The sequence below is a fragment of the Callithrix jacchus genome, chromosome 22 (genome assembly GCF_049354715.1).
Source record: "Callithrix jacchus isolate 240 chromosome 22, calJac240_pri, whole genome shotgun sequence".
NCBI lineage: Eukaryota > Metazoa > Chordata > Mammalia > Primates > Cebidae > Callithrix > Callithrix jacchus.
In genome coordinates this window covers 13,888,891-13,910,832 of record NC_133523.1, presented here as the reverse complement: position 1 = coordinate 13,910,832, position 21,942 = coordinate 13,888,891, and the positions used below count along the sequence as shown (strand labels likewise).

Sequence of the window (21,942 nt, the reverse complement as noted above, 5' to 3'; positions counted from 1 at the left end):
GCGGAACCTCTGCTCACCACGACCTCTGCCTCCCGGGTTCAAGCGATTCTCTTGCTTCAGCCTCCTGAGTAGCTGGAATTACAGGCATGTGCCACTATGCCCGGCTAATTTTTGTATTTTTTGGTAGAGATGGGGTTTTTCCATGTTGATCAGGCTGGTCTTGAACTCCTGATCTCAGGTGATCTGCCCACTTCGGCCTCCCAGAGTACTGGGATTACAGGTGTGAGCTTTTGCACCTGGCCTATTTTTGTGCTTTTACTGGAGACAGTGTTATACCGTGTTGGCCAGGCTGGTCTTGAACTCCTGATCCCAAGTGATCTCCCTGTCTCAGCCTCCCAAAGTTCTGGCGTTACAGGTCTGAGCCACCTCACCCAGCAAATGTGTGTTTGATGTTCCATTTCCCTGTATGTTTCTTGCCTGTCTTGTGTGTATCTTTGTGTCTGGGGCTGTACTGCCCTGTGTTGCCCTGACCAAGCCATCTCTGCCCACAGGTGCCCGCCCGGCTGGGTGGGCGAGCGGTGTCAGCTGGAGGACCCCTGTCACTCAGGCCCCTGTGCTGGTCGTGGTGTCTGCCAGAGTTCAGTGGTGGCTGGCACTGCCCGATTCTCATGCCGGTGCCCCCGTGGCTTCCGAGGTGAGAGGGGAAGAGTCTGGAGGGGAGCAAGAGGCAGGCGGGGGTGTGGTCAGTCCCAAGCTCACCCTGTCCCGGTCCCTCCAGGCCCCGACTGCTCCCTGCCAGATCCCTGCCTCAGCAGCCCTTGTGCACATGGTGCCCGCTGTTCAGTGGGGCCCGATGGACGCTTCCTCTGCTCCTGCCCACCTGGGTACCAGGGCCGCAGCTGCCGAAGCGATGTGGATGAGTGCCGGGTGGGTGGGCCCTGCCGCCATGGTGGCACCTGCCTCAACACACCTGGCTCCTTCCGCTGCCAGTGTCCAGCTGGCTACACCGGGTCACTATGTGAGAACACTATAGTGCCCTGTGCGCCCTCGCTATGCCGTAACGGGGGCACCTGCAGGCAGAGTGGTGACTTCACTTATGACTGTGCCTGTCTTCCTGGTGAGTGAGCCCTACTCAGGGGAGGCAGAGGGGTGGGTGTGGGGACAGCAGGCAGCCTGGTGGTGACCGTCCTTGCCCCCTTCCCTGCTAGGGTTTGAGGGTCAGAATTGTGAAGTGAACGTGGACGACTGTCCAGGGCACCAATGTCTCAACGGGGGGACATGTGTGGATGGCGTCAACACCTACAACTGCCAGTGCCCTCCTGAGTGGACAGGTGGGGACTGGTGCCATAGGGGGCGGAGAGGCAGGCCTTGGGTGGGCATCCGCTGGGTGGCTGGACTGCTGCATCTGTGTGCCACAGGCCAGTTCTGCACGGAGGACGTGGACGAATGTCAGCTGCAGCCCAACGCCTGCCACAATGGGGGCACCTGCTTCAATACACTGGGTGGCCACAGCTGCGTGTGTGTCAATGGCTGGACAGGCGAGAGCTGCAGTCAGAATATCGATGACTGTGCCACAGCTGTGTGCTTCCACGGGGCCACCTGCCATGACCGCGTGGCTTCTTTCTACTGTGCCTGCCCCATGGGCAAGACTGGTGAGTGGCCATTTACCCTGCAGGGAGCAGGGAGCCATGGATGGTTTTTAATGGGGGCAAATAAGAGGGCTGACTTGAGGGTTAGAAAGATTATGGTAGGCTGGTACTGTGGCTCATGCCTGTTATCACAGCATTTTGGGAGGCTGAGGTGGGTGGATCATTGAGGTCAGGAGTTGGAGACCAGCCTGGTCAACATGCTGAAACTCCATCTCTACTGAAAACACAAAAATTAGCTGGGTGTGGTGGGGCACACCTGTAATCTCAGTTTCTTGGGAGGCTGAGGCAGGAGAATCACTGGGCCTCAGGAGTTAGAAGTTGCAGTGAGCTGAAACAGCGCCACTACACTCCAGCCTGGGTGACAGAGTGAGACTGTTTCAAAAAAAAAAAAAAAAGATTATGTGGCCAGGCAAGGTGGCTCATGCTTGCAATCCCAGCACTTTGTGGATCACAAGGTCAGGAGTTTGAGAGCAGCCAGACCAATGTGGTGAAACCCCATCTCTCCTAAAAATATAAAAATTAGACAGGCGATAGAGAGAGACTGTGTGTTGGAAGTAGATGCTCGGTGCCGCAAAGAAAAATCAGCACTGAGGCAAAGGATCTTTCAGCAATGCAATTTTTACTTCCTGGGCTGCAGGTACTCTAGTGGCACGACGGCTCACAAGGGTACCCTTCCTGGAGTCCAGGAAGTAAAAATTGCGTTGCTGAAAGATCCTTTGCCTCAGTGCTGATTTTTCTTTGCGGCACCGAGCATCTATTTCCAACATTCCGTCCGCTAGGCTGGGCACAGTAGCTCATGCCTGCGATCCCAGCATTTTGGGAGGCCAAAATGTGAGGATTGCTTGGGCCCAGGACTTTGAGACAAGCCTGGGCAACATAGTGAGACCTCTTCTTTATAAAAACTTGGCAGGCTGGGTGTGGTGGCTCACACATATAACCCCAACACTTTGGGATTTCCAGGTGGGTGGATTGCTTGAGCTCAGCAGTTTGAGACAAGCCTGGCCAACATGGCAAAACCCTGTCTCTACCCAAAATAGAAAAAATTAGCTGTGGATGGTAGCGCATGCCTGTAGTCCCAGCTACTCTGGATGCTGAGGTGGGAGGATGGCTTGAATCCAAAAGGTGGAGGTTGCAGTGAGCTGAGATTGAGCCATTGCACTCCAGCCTGGAAGACAGTGTAAGACCCTGTCTAAAAAAAAGAAATAAAAAAACAAGATTATGCCAGAGGCGGGTTTAGAGGTGAAGTGTAAGCCGGGGAGAGACTGGGAGGAGGTTGACATTGCACTGATACGTGGCTCAGGACAGAAGCCATTGGAATGGGGAACTCCTGGGCATTCCCTTTGGAAGTGACAAAGATCAGAGAACATGTTTAGGAGAGGAACATGGAAATATAAAGAGGGCATACCTGGAAGAGGGTATTACAGAAGCAAAGGCTGGAGGGTAGGACCCTTTTGTAATCAGAAAGAGAGCCAATAGGTTTTAAAACAATATATGGATGTAGGCTGGGCACGGTGGCTCACGCCTGTAATCCCAGCACTTTGTGAGGCCAAGGTGGGCAGATCACCAGAGGTCAGGAGTTCAAGACCAGCCTGGCCAACATAGTGAAACCCTGTCTCTACTAAAATGCAAAAAATTAGCCGGGCATGGTGATACGTGCCTGTAGTGTTAGCTACTTGAGAGGCTAAGGCAGGGGAGTCATTTGAACCTGGGAAGTATAGATTGCAGTGAACCGAGATTGAGCCACTGTACTCCAGCCTGGCTATAGAGTGAGACTCTATCTCAAAAAAAACCCCAAAAAACAAAAACAAAACAAAACAAAAAAACAATGTGTGGATGTTTGCAATTTATTTTATATTATTATTATTTTTTGAGGTGGAGTCTCACTTTGTCACTCAGGCTGCAGTGCAGTGGCACGATCTCAGCTGACTGCAGCCTCGACCTCCTGGGCTCGTGATCTTCCCATCTCAGTCCCCAAAGTAGCTGGGATTATAGGCGTGTGCCACAATGCCTGGCTACGTTTTGTATTTTTTGTAGAGATGGGGGTCTTGCTATGTTGCCCCAGGCTGGTCTTGAATTCCTGATCTCAAGTGATCCACCCACCTTGGCCTTCCAGAGTGCTGGGATTATAGGCATGAGCCACTGTGCCCAGTCTGCAATTCATTTTTAAATGGTTTAGAAAAAAAGATTGGTGGATTAAGCTAACAATAGTTGAATCTAGGTGGTGAGTATATGAATGGTCAACTTTTCTGTGTGTTTGATAGTTCTCATAATAAATGGATAAAAAAGGCAGCTACTAAATACTCTTTAGGTTTAATAAAAACAACAGCAGGCTGATTGTGGTTCATACCTCTAATCCTAGCACTTTGGGAGGCCAAGGAGGGCGGATCACCTTAGGTCAGGAGTTCGAGACCAGCCTTGCTAACATGGTGAAACGCCGTTTCACTAAAAACACAAAAAATTAGCCGGGTGTGGTGGCGCTCATCTGTAATCCCAGGTACTTGGGAGTCTGAGACAGGAGAATCGCATGAAGGTGGTGGTTGCAGTGAGCCAAGATCGAGCCATTGCACTCCAGCTTGGGCAACAAGAGCGAAAACTCCGTCTCAAAATAATAATAATAATAATAATAATAATCCACATAGAAAACCAAAAAACCACAAAACAATCCACAAGGGGTGTGGGCCTTTTGGGCAGAGCGGGAAAGTCTGCCTGTGATGTCTGTCTACCACTTCCCAGGCCTCCTGTGTCACCTGGATGACGCCTGTGTCAGCAACCCCTGTCATGAGGATGCTATCTGTGACACGAATCCGGTGAACGGGCGGGCGATTTGCACCTGTCCGCCCGGCTTCACGGGCGGGGCATGTGACCAGGATGTGGACGAGTGCTCTATTGGTGAGAGGAGCTCCATCATCTGGGAATGGGCTGGGAAAGAGGGGAGAGGAGGAGGTCCCGGCCAGCCACGCCCACACCGAACGTGCTCCATCGCGCAGGCGCCAACCCCTGTGAGCACTTGGGCAGGTGCGTGAACACGCAGGGCTCCTTCCTGTGCCAGTGTGGCCGTGGCTACACCGGACCTCGCTGTGAGACCGATGTCAACGAGTGTCTGTCGGGGCCCTGCCGCAACCAGGCCACGTGCCTCGACCGCATCGGCCAGTTCACCTGTATCTGTATGGCAGGTGGGTGGTGGGCGTGGCCTGGGCGGGTCCTGAGGCAGGGGGCGGGGCCAGAGAAGCCCGCGGATGGGGAAAGGAGAGGAATGGGGTGGAACTGGGTTTGGAGTGCGACCCTTAGAGACTGAAGCCGGGAAGATGGCGGGCTCAGGGCCAGAACGGAATCCTGTATGAGGCTGGGGGCATAGTCAAGTGGAGTCAGCAGAACCTCAGGTGGGCTGCCTACCACCTGAGTAGTATTCTGGGCCTGAGGACCCACTCAGGAAGGGGCTGGGGATAGAGAAGCAGGGTCGGGGCTGCTGTGTGGTCAAGGTGAAACCTGCGGACAGTCTTGCAGTAAACCTGGGCACAAGGCTATGGGGGCACGGGGCTGGGGGCAGGGTACTATGGAAAGCGCTTAGTCTGAGGACTGGGAAGAGAAGGAGGGGTTTGAAGGCAAGGTCTCGACGGATTCCCATGAGCCTTGGGCCAGTTGGGACCACAGCTGGGTAACAGTCCAGCCTGTGGCTGAAAATTAAGGTTGGGCTGGGTGCGTGGGGGTGGGGACTAAGGGTTGGGGGATTTGTCTAGGAGTAGGAAGGGAAGTACCTCCTTCCTTGCACTCCATTTACACCATAGGGTAGTCCCCACTTTCCTAAGCCCGGTTCCCTGCCCCCAGGCTTCACAGGAACCTATTGCGAGGTGGACATCGACGAGTGTCAGAGTAGCCCCTGTGTCAATGGTGGGGTCTGCAAGGACCGAGTCAACGGCTTCACCTGCACCTGCCCATCGGGTGAGGACCTCGGGAGAGGGAACCTGAAAAACATGTTTGGGAAGGGGTGAAAACTCCAGGTGGGAACCTATAAAACCACGTTAGCGGGTAACTTGTAATAGAAACCATGTGTTATGAAGCACATGGAAGTTAATGCAAATCCAAGTAAATGGATTTTTCCACCCAAACAAGGTGGGGCTGGTGAGGGGTGTATTGCCCTCACCCTTTCTGGGCCTCTGCTCATCCCACTCCCCACCCCAGGCTTCAGCGGCTCCACGTGTCAGCTGGACGTGGACGAATGCGCAAGCACGCCCTGCAGGAATGGCGCCAAGTGCGTGGACCAGCCTGATGGCTACGAGTGTCGCTGTGCCGAGGGTGAGGCTGGCTGACGACAGACCGACAAGAATCGGGAGGCGGCACTTGTGGGGGACAGGGCCAATAACAGACTTGGGGAGAGCTTGGGGGCAGGATTGTAGCAAGGCAGGACCCAATGACAGAGTTGGGGGGTGGAGCCCATATATAGACTGACAAAAGCCTAGGTGTGGGGCCAAAGGGTTGGAACACAGGGTGCGTGTAACTGAATGGGAGGGCCCAATACCTTCCCCTGGCACCTGCCATGTGCTCCCATCTCCAGTGGAGGGTGGGGCAGAAACAGGGCTGGAGGTGGGGCCACAGCTAGGGGTGGGATTTAACTGTGGGAGGGTCTTGGCCCGGGGCAAATTCTGGAGCTCCTAGCGGGGATGGAGTGGAGGCACGTGGGGGTTGGGGCCTGTATTGAGCCGGACTCCTGACAGCTTAATGGGCAGGGCCTTAGATAGAGCCGAACCAGGATTGGTCTGAGGCCTCACCTGTGGGCAGGCCCCTGGCAAGTGGGCGGAGCCTGACCCTGTCCGTCCCCCGCCCCCCCGCAGGCTTTGAGGGGACGCTGTGTGAACGCAACGTGGATGACTGCTCCCCTGATCCGTGCCACCATGGTCGCTGCGTGGATGGCATCGCCAGCTTCTCATGTGCCTGTGCCCCCGGCTACACGGGCACACGCTGCGAGAGCCAGGTGGATGAGTGCCGCAGCCAGCCCTGCCGCCATGGGGGCAAATGCCTAGACCTGGTGGACAAGTATCTCTGCCGCTGCCCTTCTGGGACCACAGGTGGGAATGGGTCTGGGGCAGAAACAGCACACCTGGAGGGGCACAGGGGTTTGGGAAGGGTACATCTAGTGGGGCATAGTGGTGGCCACTCCAGCCATGTTCCTGGCCTCCAGGTGTGAACTGTGAAGTGAACATTGACGACTGTGCCAGTAACCCCTGCACCTTTGGAGTCTGCCGTGATGGTATCAACCGCTACGACTGTGTCTGCCAGCCTGGCTTCACAGGTGGGCAAGTGACTGCCATGGAGAGGGTGTCCTTAGATCGAGGGTGACGTCACTCGTCCCTGTTGGCTTCTTTTGCCTGTATCTGTGCAGACTCTTGTCCAGTGAGGTTGTCCATACTTTGCCCTGAGGTTGTGCTGTCTCACTGGCATAAGGTTGTTTCAATATTTTTCTGGAGGCCAGGCCGGTAGGTAGCTCACACCTGTAATTCCAGCACTCTGGGAGGCCTAGGGAGGTGGATCTCTTGACCTTGTGATCCACCCGCCTCGGCCTCCCAAAGTGCTGGGATTACAGGCGTGAGCCACCGTGCATTTTTTTCTGGAACATAGATGAATGTGACTGAGTTATCTCTGAATGGGGCTAAAGTAATCGTTGATGGAAATGAAAGCAACTTTGCTAGGTGTGTTGGCTCATGTCTGTAATCCCAGCACTTTGGGAGGTTGAGGCATGAGGATCACTTGATTCCAGGAGTTCCAGACCAGCCTGGGCAATATAATGAAACCCTGTCTCTACAAAATATAAACATATTCCCCAAACCAGATTAGCCAATAAGTAAATACACACACACACACACTCACACACACTTTGGCAGGCTTGGTGGTACCCGTCTGTAGTCCCAGCCACTCAGGAGGCTGAGGTAGGAGGATCACTTGAGGCCAGGAGGTAGAGGCTGTGATGAGGTATGATTATGCCACTGTAGGGCGACAGAGTGAGACCCTATGTCAAAAAATATAAAGAAGAAAATAAAAAGAAGGGGACTTCATGGAAGTTTGGGGACCAGGATGATCTGGGGCAAGGCAGCTCTTGGTTGAGGAGGTGGATGTCCTAATTTGCACAAGAGCTGATGCCTTATGAAAAAGAGATTGTCCTTGCTCGGGGGTATGGGTGTCCTAAGTTGGATCAGGTCATCCCTCCCTGGTTGTTCTTGCCGACTTTGTTCTGAGATGAGATTGCTTGTATGCTCCCCAGGGCCCCTTTGTAACGTGGAGATCAATGAGTGTGCTTCCAGCCCCTGCGGCGAGGGAGGTTCCTGCGTGGATGGGGAAAACGGCTTCCGCTGCCTCTGCCCGCCCGGCTCCTTGCCCCCACTCTGCCTCCCCCCGAGCCATCCCTGTGCCCATGAGCCCTGCAATCACGGCATCTGCTATGATGCACCTGGCGGGTGAGGGCCCTTCTCAGCCTCGGACACTGCCCCATCTCCCTGGCCCACCTGCCCGCCCTGACTACCCTCCCCTGCCAGGTTCCGATGTGTATGTGAGCCTGGCTGGAGTGGCCCCCGCTGCAGCCAGAGCCTGGCCCGAGATGCCTGTGAGTCCCAGCCCTGCCGGGCCGGCGGGACCTGCAGCAGCGATGGAGCGGGCTTCCACTGCACCTGTCCTCCTGGTTTTCAGGGTGTGTACCTCACCTTCCCTCTGTAGCCCCACCAACATCATTGTCCTCTCATCTCCCTTCTCTACTCTCTCCTCCCCCTACACTGGCTTCTTTTTTGCTTTCAATCATTTCCCTCCAGGAGCTTGGGAGGTGGGTATCAAGGTGAGGACCCTGGAGGGAGATGGGATCAGGGTGTCTTTTAAGGCGATCTCACTGCTTCCCTCTCTTCGATGCCCCACAGGACGTCAATGTGAGCTCCTCTCCCCCTGCACCCCAAACCCCTGTGAGCATGGGGGCCGCTGTGAGTCTGCCCCTGGCCAGCTGGCTGTCTGCTCCTGCCCCCAGGGATGGCAAGGTATGCTGCCTGCTTCTTTCCCCTCCTCTCCATCTCCTTTACCCCGTGCCCTATCCTGGATGATGCTGGAGATCCAGAGGGGGTCCTACTCCCAGCCCTGCCTTTGAGAGGGGCTTCCTGGCCAGGCACAGTGGCTCATGCCTATAATCCCAGCACTTTGGGAAGCCGAGGCGGGCAGATTACCTGAGGTCGGGAGTTTGAGGCCAGCCTGACCAACGTGGAGAAACCCCGTCTCTACTAAAAAGGTGAAATTAGCTGGGCGTGGTGGCACATGCCTGTAATCCCAGCTACACAGGAGGCTGAGGCAGGAGAATCGCTTGAACTCGGGAGGTGGAGGTTGTGGTGAGCCAAGATCGTGCCATTGCACTCCAGTCTGGGCAACAAGAGGGAAACTGTCTCAAACAAACCAAAAAAAGAGGTGCTTTCTTCTGGGAAGGACAGAGCTGGACACAGATACTTGCAACCAGTGTGAGTCAGCCCTGGGAAGAGGGAGATAGGGCAAGAGATGCTGGAACTCGAGTGGGATTTTGGGTACAGCTTCCTGAAGGAGCAGACCTCATAGTATGTATTTGCCACCTCCTGAGACGGAGATGACGGTTCCGAAACTGCATGTGCAAAACCGCTCAGACTGGAGTGACAGCATGCCTCGTTTTATCTTCACTCATCTCAGCCTGCAGGTTCTTCCTGAGCCCCAGGTCCCTGAGACACTGCCCTGTACCCTCTAACCCTAAATGTCATCTTGCTCCCCACCCCCAGGTTCACGATGCCAGCAGGATGTGGACGAGTGTGCTAGCCCCTCACCCTGCGGCCCTCATGGTATCTGCACCAACCTGGCAGGGGGTTTCAGCTGCACCTGCCATGGAGGGTACACTGGCCCTTCCTGTGATCAGAACATCAATGACTGTGACCCCAGTGAGTGCATGAGAGCTTTTGGGGGTGCTGCTCCAGGGAACACAAGCCTTCGGCTTGAACCTCGTGCCTGTCACTGTGCTGTCATTTCATCTTCACACTTCTCTTACTTTTCCCATTTTATTCATATGGAAACCGAGGCCCCAGGAGGTTGGGTGACTTGCCTATGGCCATGGAATCAATTAGGGGATGAGTTGGGCTTGGAGCCTTGGAGTCTGTGTACTGCCTCTCTTTTTTTTTCTTTTTGTGAGACTGGGTCTTAGCTCTGTCAACTGGCGTACAGTGGTGCGATCATGGCTCACTGTAACCTCTACCTTCTGGGCTCAGGTGCTGCAGCCTCCCCAGTGACTGGGACTATAGGTGTGCACCACCACGCCCAGCTAATACACACACGCACACACACACACACACACGCTTTTTATTTTTTTGAGATGGAGTCTCACTCTGTTGCCCAGGCTGGAGCATAGTGGTATGATCTCGACTCACAGCAACTGGGTTCATGCGATTCTCCTGCCTCAGCCTCCCTAGTAGCTGGGACTACAGGCACAAGCCACCATGCCCAGCTAAGTTTTGTATTTTTAGTAGAGATGGGGTTTCACCTTGTTGGCCAGGCTGGTCTCCATCTGTTGACCTCATAATCTACCCACCTCAGCCTCCCAAAGTGCTGGGATTACAGGCATGAACTACTGTGCCCAGCCTATTTTATATTTTTTATAGAGATGGGGTTTTGCCATGTTGCCCACAGTGGTCTCGAATTCCTGGCTCAAGCAATCTACCTGCCTCCATCTCCCAAAGTGCTGGGATTACAGGTGTAAGCCATCACCCCTGGCCTGAGTTAGTATTGTGTGCAAAGTATGAGATAAAAGGCTCTCACAGAGGGTTCTCCAGGGGTGCTGCCCAATAGACAGATAACACAAGTTACATATGCAATTTAAAATTTTCTAGTAGCCACATTAAAAAATAAACAGAAACAGGAGATATTAAATTTAATATTTAATATTTATTTATTATTTATTCAGAGTGAGACTCTGTCTCCTAGGCTGGAGTGCAGTGGTGCGACCACAACTCAGTGCAGCATCGAACTCCCGGGCTGAGACAACCCTCCTGTCTTAACCTTCTGAGTAGCTGGGATTACAGGCACTCACTACCATGCCAAGCTGATTTTTTATTTTAATTTTGTAGAGATGGGGCTCTCACTATGTTGTCTAGGCTGGTCTCAAACTCCTGTCCTCAAGTCATCCTCCTGCCTTGGCCTTCCAGAGTGCTGCCACTGTGCCTGGCCAAATTTAATATGTTTAAATTTAACTCAATGTATTAAAATATAATTTAACTCACTATTTTATTTAACTCAATGTTTTAAAATATCATTTCAACATATAATCAATATAAAAATTGTTAATGAGATATTTTACATTTTTTCCTTTTTTTTTTCTTTTTGAGACAATGTCTTACTCTGTCACCCAGGCTGGAGTGCAGTAGTATGATCATGACTCACTGCAGCCTTGACCTCCCAGGCTCAAGTGATGCTCCCATCTCAGCCTCCCGAGTAGCTGGGGCTATAGGCATGCACCACCATGCTCAGCTGATTTTTGTATTTTTGGTAGAAATGGGGTCTTGATATACTGCCCAAGTTAGCCTCAAATGCCTGAGCTCAAGTGATCTGCCCACTTTGACCTCCCAAAGTGCTGGGATTACAGGTGTGTGCCACCACGCCCAGCCTATTTTTTTAATACGAAATCTAAAATCCAGTGTGTATTTTACATTTGTAGCACATCTCCATTTAGTCACAATTTCTTTTCTTTTTTATTAATTGGAGACAATTTGGCTTTTGTTGTCTAGTGTAGAGTGCAGTGGTGGAATCTTGGCTCATGGCAACCTTTGCCTCCCAGGTTCAGGTGATTCTCCTAACTCAGCCTCTTGAGTAGCTGGTATTACAGGCATGCGCCACCATGCCTGGCTAATTTTTTGTATTTTTAGTAGAGATGGGGTTTCTCCATGTTGGTCAGGCTGGTCTCGAACTCTTGACCTCAGGTGATCTGCTTGCCTCAGCCTCCCAAAATGTGGGATTACAGGTGTGAGACACCACACCTGGCCTTTCTTTTTTTTTTTGAAACGGAGTCTTGCACTGTCTCCTGGACTGGAGTGCAGTGGTACGATCTTGGCTCACTGCAACCTCCACCTTCCAGGTTCAAGGGATTCTCCTGCCTCAGCCTCCAGAGTAGCTGGGATGACAGGCACCCGCCAACACTCCCAGCTAATTTTTCTTTTCATATTTTTATTACAGACAGGGTTTCACTATGTTGGCCAGGCTAGTCTCGAATGCCTGACCTCGTGATCCACCCACCTCAACCTCCCAAAGTGCTGGGATTACAGGTGTGAGTCACTGCACCCAGCCACACAATTTCAAGGACTCAGTAGCCACATGTGGCTAGTGACCATTGTTCTTGGCCTGTCCCAAGCACAAGAATTAGATCAGGCACAATTAGCAGCATTTGCTTGGCAGCTTAAAGAGACCTTTTGGTTCTCCCAACACCTGCCCCTTGCCATATAGGTGAGGTTTCCAGATAAAGGTAGGGACGAGGCCACAGAAGGGGATGGATTTAGATTCCTCTGACCAAATGTACCCCCTTCCAGTTGAACCTGGTTTCCTCCTGAATTCTTTTCAATCCAAGGCATATCCCAGTCAGACTGGGGTAATGGGGGCAAGGTAGGTGACCAGACCGCCTTCCTCCTGCCCTCAGACCCATGCCTGAACGGAGGCTTGTGCCAAGACGGCGTGGGTTCCTTTTCGTGCTCCTGCCTCCCTGGTTTTGCCGGCCCACGTTGCGCCCACGACGTGGATGAGTGCCTCAGCAGCCCTTGCGGCCCGGGTACCTGCACTGACCACGTGGCCTCCTTCACCTGCACCTGCCCACCTGGCTACGGAGGCTTCCACTGCGAGCAGGACCTGCCAGACTGCAGCCCCAGGTGGGCGGGGCCTCTGCTTGGAGCGCAGGGACTCTGGCTTGGGATGGGGGCCTGGGATGAAGTGGGGACAGCAAGGATTCGGTGGAGTCCTCAACTTGGGACCCACTTAGGACTCTGATGACTGGTGTGGCAGGGCCAGGGAAGCAGGGTGTCTGTTTCGGAGGTCACCTTGGAGTCTCTGGTGCCTGAGAGGGCATGGCCTCCAGCTTAGGGCTGAAGTCCCTGGTGAATTGGATGGAGCTAAGGGACTTAATTGGCTTCTGCTGGGGCTGCAGCTTCTTTCAGAGATAAGGATCAGGGAGTGGGACGTCCCAAGGGCAACTCAGGACTGAGGAAGGAGGGCGGGGCCTGCGAGGGGGCGGAGCCTGATTCTCCCTCCCACTCCTTCATCTCCAGCTCCTGCTTCAATGGCGGGACCTGTGTGGACGGCGTGAACTCGTTCAGCTGCCTGTGCCGTCCCGGCTACACAGGAGCCCACTGCCAACACGAGGCAGATCCCTGCCTTTCGCGGCCCTGCCTGCACGGGGGCATCTGCAGCGCCGCCCATCCTGGCTTCCGCTGCACCTGCCCCGAGAGCTTCACGGGCCCCCAGTGCCAGGTGGGCGGAGTTACTGGGGACCTGGGGGAGGAGGCTGACTGGGATCCTAGGAGGGAGAAGCTAAGTCCGGGCACAGCTACCCCAGACTCCCCCTCACCCCCCAGTACTGACTCCGAGTGCTTCCCCTTCAGAAGCTGGTGGACTGGTGCAGCCGGGAGCCTTGTCAAAACGGGGGTCGCTGTGTCCAGACTGGGGCCTATTGCCTTTGTCCCCCAGGATGGAGTGGCCGCCTCTGTGACATTCGAAGCCTGCCCTGCAGGGAGGCCGCAGCCCAGATCGGTGAGGGGGAGCACGTGACCAGGCGTGTGGGGCTCCATGAGGGGGCTCGTGCACGTACCTCCTGCTAGTATGAGCTGAATGGGGTGCCATTGAGCCTATGGGGCATGAGGGGGTGTGTGGCTGAGTGTTGTGGGTGTGTGAGCATGAGACAACTGGCCAGGATGGTGTGTGTGTGTTGTTACCATGAGGTAGCAGTGATGGTGTGTGTGCTGCAGGTTGTGACGGAGCTGCTGTGAGCATCAAAGACGTGTGTGTTTGTCAGTGATGAGACCTTTCCTGGTGGGGGGATGTGTGAGAGCCTGATGGAGTGTGGGTGTGATCCTGGGGACTCATTCCAGCAAGGATGTTGAATGATGTGTGTGATGGAGGCAGAAGGGGGATATATGGGGTCACTGCCATTCCTGTGCCACTCTTCTCTTTGCAGGGGTGCAGCCAGAGCAGCTCTGTCAGGCGGGTGGGCAGTGTGTAGATGAAGACAGCTCCCACTACTGCGTGTGCCCAGAAGGCCATACTGGTAGCCACTGTGAGCTGGAGGTGGACCCCTGCTTGGCCCAGCCCTGCCAGCATGGGGGGACCTGCCGTGGCTACATGGGGGGCTATGTGTGTGAGGTAAGGGGGTGCCCCCCAGGAGAGGGAAGAGGAGGTGGGCATGCCTGGGTGTGTCTGGGCACACGTTTCTGTACATCTGTGGCTTGGTGTGGGTGTGTCTCTAGACGTGTCTGAGTTTTTGCTTTTGGGACTCTTGGTATATCTGTGGGTGTCACTGTGGGTAGATCTGGAGCGTTGTGTTTTTTTTTTTTTGAGTCAAGGTCTCACTCTGTCACCCAGGCTGGAGTATAGTGGGGCAATCTCAGCTCACTGCAATCTTCACCTCCAGGGTTCAGGTGATTCTCCTGCCTCAGCTTCCCAAATAGCTGGGATTACAGGTGCCTCCCAGCACACCCAGCTAATTTTTATATTTTTAGTAGAGACAGGGTTTCACCACATTGGTCAGGCTGGTCTCAAACTCCTGACATCAGGTGATCTGCGCACCTCGGCCTCCCAAAGTGCTGTGCGCCACACAGTCTGGGGTGTTTTTCTCTCTGAACCTCCATCCAGTTGTTTCCTGGGCAGATCTCTGTGTGTCTGAGTGTGCACCTTTGGTTGTGTATGTGTTAGGATGTCTAGGTGTTTTCCTTCTCTCTCTCTCCTTCCTTCTTTCCTTCCCTCTCCGACAGGATCTTGCTCTGTCACCCAGACTAGAGTGCAATAGTATGATCATAGCTCACTTGCAGCCTCAAACTTCTGGGCTCAAGTGGTCCTCCTGCCTCAGCCTCCTGAGTAGCTGGGACTACAGGCATGTGCCACTATGCCTGGCTATTATTATTATTATTTTGGAGAAATAGGGTCTGGTCTTGGGCTCAAGTGATCTTCCTGCCTCAGCCTCCCAAAGGGCTGGGATTACAGACATGAACCACTGCACCTAACCTTCTTTTACAGTCTTTTTTTAGAGAGGGTCTCACTTTGTTGCCCAGGCTGAAGAGCAATGGTGTGATCATATCTTATTTGCAGCTTTGAACTCCTGGGCTCAAGCGATCCTTTCACCTAAGCCTCCTGAGTAGCTGGGTAGCTGGGACTACAGGTGTGCACCACAAAGCCTGGCATATATGTGTGTGTGTGTGCTAGGCACATACCTGTAATCCTAGCTACTCAGGAGGTTGAGGCAGGAGGACCACTTGAACCCAGAAGTTTGAGGCTGCAACTGAGCTATGTCATACCGTTGCACTCCAGCCTGGGCAACAGAGCAAGACTCTGTTGGAAAGACAGAAAAGAAGGAAAGATATATATTCTTTTTTTTTTTTTTGTAGAGATGGTCTTGTTATGTTGCCCAGGCTGGTTTCAAACTCCTGGCCTCAAGTGATCCTCCCATCTTGGCCTCCCAAAGGGCTGGGATTACAGGTGTTAGCCACCACACCTGGGCTAGGGTGTTTTTTTGTGTGTTTGCATGTGTGTCCCTCTGCACTGTGTCCGTGGCCCTATGTGTTTGGGTGTTTCCTTGCACTGACTGTGTCTCTGTGTATGTCCTGCACACTGGGTGTGTCTGTGTGCTGGGCATCTGTGTGTGTCGTTTTGTGCTGGGGTTGTGTCTTCACGGGTATGTCCAGGTGTCTGTGTTCCACTAAGCTGACACAGACACCTGGACATACCCGTGAAGACACAACTGTGTTCCTCTCTTGCCCCACTGAAGTGTCTGCCTGGCTACAATGGTGACAACTGTGAGGACGACGTAGACGAGTGTGCCTCCCAGCCCTGCCAGCACGGGGGCTCCTGCATTGACCTTGTGGCCCGATATCTCTGCTCTTGTCCCCCAGGAACGCTGGGTATGCCAGGACCAGGGTTGTAGGACAGGATGGGAGGCTGTCTTCATCCCATCCTGACTACCTGCCCCCCGCAATTTCTTCCCCCAGGCGTGCTCTGTGAGATTAATGAGGATGACTGCGGCCCAGGTCCACTCCTGGACTCAGGGCCCCGGTGCCTACACAATGGCACCTGCGTGGACCTGGTGGGTGGCTTCCGCTGCACCTGTCCCCCAGGATACACCGGTTTGCGCTGTGAGGCAGACATCAATGAGTGTCGCTCAGGTGCCTGCCACGCGGCACACACCCGGGACTGCCTGCAGGACGCAGGAGGGGGTTTCCGTTGTCTTTGCCATGCTGGCTTCTCAGGTAAGCGTTGGAGAAGGGGCTGGCCTGGGACCCCACCTGTTGTTCCCACTTTGTGGCTAATCTACATGCTCCTGCTCGCTCAGGTCCCCGCTGTCAGACTGTCTTGTCTCCCTGTGAGTCCCAGCCATGCCAGCATGGAGGCCAGTGCCGTCCTAGCCCGGGTCCTGGGGGTGGGTTGACCTTCACCTGCCACTGTGTCCAGGTCGGTATGGGTGTGGGCCTCTGGAGGAGGAGTGGGGGAGTGGCCTCTAGGAGGAGGATGTGGCTTTAGCGGAGAGTGGGGAAGAGAAGGGGGTTTCTGGGAAATGCTGACATTTCCACAGGGTGTGGTAGCTCATGCCTGTAATCCCAGCACTTTGGAAGGCCTGAGGTGGGTGGATCACTTGAGGCCAGGAGTTCCTGACCAGCCTGGGCAACATGGTGAAATCCCCGCCTCTACTAAAAATACAAAAATTAGCCGAGTGTGGTGGCGGGCACCTGTAATTCCAGCTACTCGGGAGACTGAGGCAGGAGAATTGCTTGAACCCGGGAGGCAGAGGTTGCAGTGAGCTGAGATTGTGCCATTGCACTTCAGGCTGGGCAACAGGGTGGCACTCCGTCTCAAATAACAAACGAACAAAAAGCAAAGACACAATAAAACCTCTGACATTTCCTGGAGGTTTGAAGGGAAAGATGTTTGGGGGGCGTGGCCTCCAGGGAGGGCGGGGCTTATTTGCCAGGTGGGGTCTCCGTTGTGGAAAGGCGAGAGGTTGGGTGGGACATGGGGAGGTTGGGGGGTCTCAACCTTCCTTAGTTTTGACCTCTTCTCTTCTCCCTCTTGTCCCTGACCCTTCTTTTCCCCACTCTTCCGTTTCTTCTACTCCTCCCTCACTTTTTTTCCTGTCTCCCCAAACCCGACCCCCAGCCTTTCTGGGGTCCACGGTGCGAGCGGGTGGCGCGCTCCTGCCGGGAGCTGCAGTGCCCGGTGGGCGTCCCATGCCAGCAGACACCCCGCGGGCCGCGCTGCGCCTGCCCCCCAGGGTTGTCGGGGTCCTCCTGCCGCAGCTTCTCGGGGTCGCCGCTGGGGGCCACCAACGCCAGCTGCGCAGCCGCCCCCTGTCTCCACGGGGGCTCCTGCCGCCCCGCGCCACTCAGACCCTTCTTCCGCTGCGCTTGCACGCCGGGCTGGACCGGACCGCGCTGCGAGGCACCCGCCGCGGCACCCGAGGTCCCGGAGGAGCCGCGGTGCCCACGCGTCGCCTGCCAGGCCAAGCGCGGGGACCAGCGCTGCGATCGCGAGTGCAACAGCCCTGGCTGCGGCTGGGACGGCGGCGACTGCTCGCTGAGCGTGGGCGACCCCTGGCGGCAGTGCGAGGCGCTGCAGTGCTGGCGCCTCTTCAACAACAGCCGCTGCGACCCTGCCTGCAGCTCGCCCGCCTGCCTCTACGACAACTTCGACTGCCACACTGGTGGCCGCGAGCGCACTTGCAAGTGAGCGCATCCACCCGATCGATCCGTCTGTCCATGCCTCCATCCCAGTGTTTGTCCATGGTCCCTGCCTGTCTTTCTACCTGCCCATTCACTTGCCCTGTTTCTTTTTGCACTCTATCTGCCCATCTGTGCCCCACGTGTCCATCCGTCCATCTGTCTGTTCATCCACATGCCCTGCCTATCTTGTTTCTATCTGCCTATGCACTTCTGTGCCCTGTTTGTTTGTCCTTTTCTCCACCCAAGAATTCCTTTTTTTTTTTTTTTGAGAAGGAGTCTTGCTCTGTGGCCCAGGCTGGAGTGCAGTGGCGCAATCTCGGCTCACTGCAACCTCTGCCTCCCGGGTTTAAGCAATTCTTCTGCCTCAGCCTCTGGAGTAGCTGGGATTACAGGCGTGAGCCACCTTGCCTGGCTGAATTCCTTTGTGTTTAGACTGGGTCTCACTCTGTGGCCCAGGCTGGAATGCAGTGGCCTGATCTCAGCCTCCTGAGGAGCTGGGATCACAGGTAGGAGCCACTGAGCCCAACTAACTTGTGTATTTTTTGTAGAGATGGGGCTTTGTCATGTTGTCCAGGCTGGTCTTGAACTCCTGAGCTCAAAGTGATCCACTCAGCTCAGCCTCTCAGGGCCTGAGCCACCGAACCAGGCTAAGAATTCCTTTTATTCCTCTGTGTACCCAGCTGTCTTCCTGTACTCCCACTTGTCTATCATTCAGCCAAATCTGTCCATCCATGCACTCTTTTTACCCCTCTGTATAGCTATTCATCTATCTGTGCATGCCTCTAACTCTCTCTGCTCCTTTTCTGCCCCCTCTGTACGTCTATCTTAGGCCGTCCTTCTGTCCATCCCTACACCCCCCCTTCTATTTCTCTGCATTCCTCTCTATCTGCTTGGAAGCCTCCATCCCCTTCATCTTCCCATCCTCATCTTCCCTGATTTCCCCCTTACTCTGCTCCAGCCATGCTGGCCTCTTTGCTGTTCCCCAGATACCCCAGGGCCTTTGCACAAGCTGTTCCTACTGCTTGGCTCTTCCCTTCCTCCACATGGCTCCTCCTTCACCTCCTTCAAGTCTTTGCTGAAATGGTGGTTTCATTTCACTTCAAGGGTACATTCCTGTAGTCCCAGCTACTTGGAGGATTGCTTCATACCTTCTCAGTGAGCTCCTCCCTGGTTACCCTCAGCCCTTCCTCTGCTTTATTTTTCTCCTTAGCATTTTTTAAAAATTCCATTCAGCACTCTGTGTGTGCATGTTTATATTTAGATTTTTTTATTTTATTTTATTTTTTGAGACAGGGTTTCTCTCCCACTGCCTATGCAGGAGTGCAGTGGTGTGATCTTGGCTCACTGCAATCTCCACCTCCTGGGTTGAAGTGATTCTCCTGACTCAGCCTTCCAAGTAGCTGGGATTACAGGCATTGGCCACCAAGCCCGGCTGATTTTTGTATTTTTAGTAGAGATGGGGTTTCATCATGACCTCAGGTGATATGCCCATCTCAGCATCCCAAAGTGTTGGGATTACAGGCGTGAGCCACTGCCCCCAGCCTGTATTTTGATTTTATTGGTGAGTGATGGAGACGCTGTATATTTGGCTCATGTATCTCCTTTACTGTCCATCTTCATGGAGTGGAATGCCAGCTGCATGTGGGCCAGGATTTGTGGCTGAGCCTTATCCTTGTGCCTGCGGCAGTGCCCAACATATGGCAGTCAGTCAGTTAGTATTCACTGATTGATTGATAGTTAGCCGGTGAGGCCAGGCATGTGGTATGGGCTTACAGTCCCAGCTACTTAGGAGACTGAGGAGGGAGGATCGTTTGAGCCCAGGACTTTGAGACTGTAGAGAGCTATAATTGCACCACTGCACTCCAGCCTGGGTAACAGAGCAAGACCCTATTTCAACCAATTAATTGAAAACAAAAACAAAAAAAAAAGACAGTTATCCAGGGCCGGGTGCGGTGGCTCATGCCTGTAATCCCAGCACTTTGGGAGGCTGAGGTGGGTGGATCACCTGAGGTCAGGAGCTCAACAGCAACCTGGCCAACATGGTGAAATCCCGTCTCTACTAAAAATACAAAAATTAGACAGGCGTGGTGGCACAGCCTGTCATCCCACCTACTTGGGAGGCGGAAGCTGGAGATTTGCTGGAACCGGGAAGGCAAGGCTGCAGTGAGTCAAGATCCCGCCACTGCACTCCAGCTTGAGCTGCAGAGTGAGACTCGGTCTCAAAATAATAATAATAATAATAATAATAATCCAATGAATGGCTAGATTTGCAGAAAGCCTCACATGGGCTCGTACATTCATTCCAGGCCCCTGTGCAAGCCTTGTCTGGAGTCTCTGTGCTCTACCATGTGTGTGCACGGGATGGGGGATCATCTCTGACCCCTGACCTCGCCCCTTTCTGCCTCACCCCACCCCACCAGCCCGGTATACGAGAAGTACTGCGCTGACCACTTTGCTGACGGCCGCTGCGACCAGGGCTGCAACACGGAGGAGTGCGGCTGGGATGGACTGGATTGTGCCAGCGAGGTGCCGGCCCTGTTGGCCCGTGGCGTGCTGGTGCTCACAGTGCTGCTGCCACCGGAGGAGCTGCTGCGTTCCAGCGCTGACTTTCTGCAGCGGCTCAGCGCCATCCTGCGCACCTCGCTGCGCTTCCGCCTGGACGCGCACGGCCAGGCCATGGTCTTTCCTTACCACCGGCCCAGTCCTGACTCTGAACTCCGGGCCCGTCGCGAGCTGGCCCCCGAGGTGATCGGGTGAGTGACCTGGAAGAGCCGTGGGGGCGGGGGAGAGGAGCGACGCAGTTGATCCAGGTCTTGTGTGTTTCATTTCACTTTAAGTCTTTACCCACTAGATGTCAGGAGCACTTCCTCCTGACTGTGACAAGCAAAGTGTCTCCAGATTGAGCTAGTGCTTCTGGGGTAGAATTGCCCTGGTCTAGTGCTGGCTCCTGGGGAGGCAGGCGGCTAAATGGCTTGGCAGAGTGGCTAAGGGCATATGTAGTTTTTTTTTCTATTTGAAGACATGGAAAATAGAGCCAGGTACAATGTTGCATTCCTGTAGTCCCAGCTACTTGGGAGGCTGAGGCAGGAGAATTGCTTGAACCCAGAAGGCGGAGGTTGCGGTGAGCCGAGATCGTGCCATTACACTCCAGTCTGGGTAACAACAGCAAAACTCCATCTCAAAAAAAAAAAAAAAAAGGAATAACCAGGTGTGGTGCCACATGCCTTTGGTCCCAGCTCCTTGGGAGAATGAGGTGGAAAGATTGCTTGAGCCAGGCAAGTCAAGGCTTCAGTGAGCTGTGATTTCGCCACTGTGCTCCAGCCTAGGGGACAGAGTGAGACCATGTCTCAAGAAACAAAACAAAACAAAAAAACAAAAAATAGACTGGACATGGTGGCTCATGCCTGTAAACCCAGCATTTTGAGAGGCCCAGGCAGGAGGATCACTTGAGGTCAGGAGTTCAAGACCAGCCTGGTGACATGGTCAAACCCTGTCTCCACTAAAAATATAAAAATTAGCTGGGTGTGATAGCACGTGCCTGTAATCCTAATTACTTGGGAGCCTGAGGCAGGAGAATCATTTGAACGGAAGTTGCAGTGAGCTGAGATTGTGCCACTGCACTCTAGCCTGGGCGCAAGACCAAAAAACAATGTCCATTGGATTAATGGCTCTGGGAGTACTGCTGACCACAGCAAGACACGTTTTGGGCCTGTGGGGTGGGGTTGGATGCCAGCTGGATGCAGGTGGGCCATGGACACCTGTGGGTGGAGATGGCGCTTCTGAGCCACGTGCTGGAGAGGCAAGGTGGGGCTTGTTGCCAGGGGATACATCAGGCAACTCTTGAGCCCCCTGGTCCCTCCCTGCTGTCCCTGCAGCTCTGTAGTGATGCTGGAGATTGACAACCGGCTCTGCCTGCAGTCCCCTGAGAATGATCACTGCTTCCCCGACGCCCAGAGCGCCGCTGACTACCTGGGAGCGCTGTCAGCGGTGGAGCGCCTGGACTTCCCGTACCCACTGCGGGACGTGCGGGGTGCGGCCCGGCCTTGGGGAGGGGCTGGCGAGGGCGGAGCGTGGGGTCGGGGGGGGGGGGGGGTAGTCGAAGCCACATCCCCTGCTGAATTCCCACCCCCTGCCACCTGCCCTTAGGGGAGCCTCTGGAGCCTCCAGAGCCCAGCGTCCCGCTGCTGCCACTGCTGGCAGCCGGCGCCGTCTTGCTGCTGGTCATCCTCGTCCTGGGCGTCATGGTGGCCCGGCGCAAGCGTGAGCACAGCACCCTCTGGTTCCCCGAGGGCTTCGCACTGCACAAGGACGTGGCCACTGGTCACAAGGGCCGGCGGGAACCCGTGGGCCAAGATGCACTGGGCATGAAGTGAGGACCCTGCTCGCTCCCGGTCCCTGACTACGGGGATCTTGTGGGC

General features: G+C 54.6%; 1 protein-coding gene across 6 annotated transcripts in view; it reads left to right on the top strand.

Moving 5' to 3' along the window:
• The window catches only part of NOTCH3 (notch receptor 3), a 56,036-nt gene that overhangs the window by 22,112 nt on the left and 11,982 nt on the right, over positions 1-21,942 (top strand). For 3 of the 6 annotated variants that reach the window (XM_078358964.1, XM_035286013.3, XM_078358963.1), the window contains 25 exons: positions 492-634; positions 719-1,057; positions 1,149-1,271; positions 1,359-1,592; positions 4,323-4,478; positions 4,577-4,762; positions 5,415-5,528; positions 5,769-5,882; positions 6,419-6,652; positions 6,766-6,876; positions 7,843-8,035; positions 8,114-8,265; positions 8,486-8,599; positions 9,356-9,511; positions 12,250-12,475; positions 12,872-13,073; positions 13,205-13,352; positions 13,777-13,961; positions 15,580-15,712; positions 15,800-16,057; positions 16,141-16,259; positions 16,962-17,527; positions 19,945-20,277; positions 21,400-21,554; positions 21,671-21,893. In XM_078358964.1, the coding sequence (XP_078215090.1) occupies positions 1,580-1,592; positions 4,323-4,478; positions 4,577-4,762; positions 5,415-5,528; positions 5,769-5,882; positions 6,419-6,652; positions 6,766-6,876; positions 7,843-8,035; positions 8,114-8,265; positions 8,486-8,599; positions 9,356-9,511; positions 12,250-12,475; positions 12,872-13,073; positions 13,205-13,352; positions 13,777-13,961; positions 15,580-15,712; positions 15,800-16,057; positions 16,141-16,259; positions 16,962-17,527; positions 19,945-20,277; positions 21,400-21,554; positions 21,671-21,893 (4,091 nt within the window). In that variant the 5' untranslated portion in view covers positions 492-634; positions 719-1,057; positions 1,149-1,271; positions 1,359-1,579. The remainder of the gene's footprint in view (positions 1-491; positions 635-718; positions 1,058-1,148; positions 1,272-1,358; positions 1,593-4,322; positions 4,479-4,576; positions 4,763-5,414; positions 5,529-5,768; positions 5,883-6,418; positions 6,653-6,765; positions 6,877-7,842; positions 8,036-8,113; positions 8,266-8,485; positions 8,600-9,355; positions 9,512-12,249; positions 12,476-12,871; positions 13,074-13,204; positions 13,353-13,776; positions 13,962-15,579; positions 15,713-15,799; positions 16,058-16,140; positions 16,260-16,961; positions 17,528-19,944; positions 20,278-21,399; positions 21,555-21,670; positions 21,894-21,942) is intronic. The other 3 variants (XM_078358965.1, XM_054250475.2, XM_035286014.3) reach the window with 2 other exon arrangements.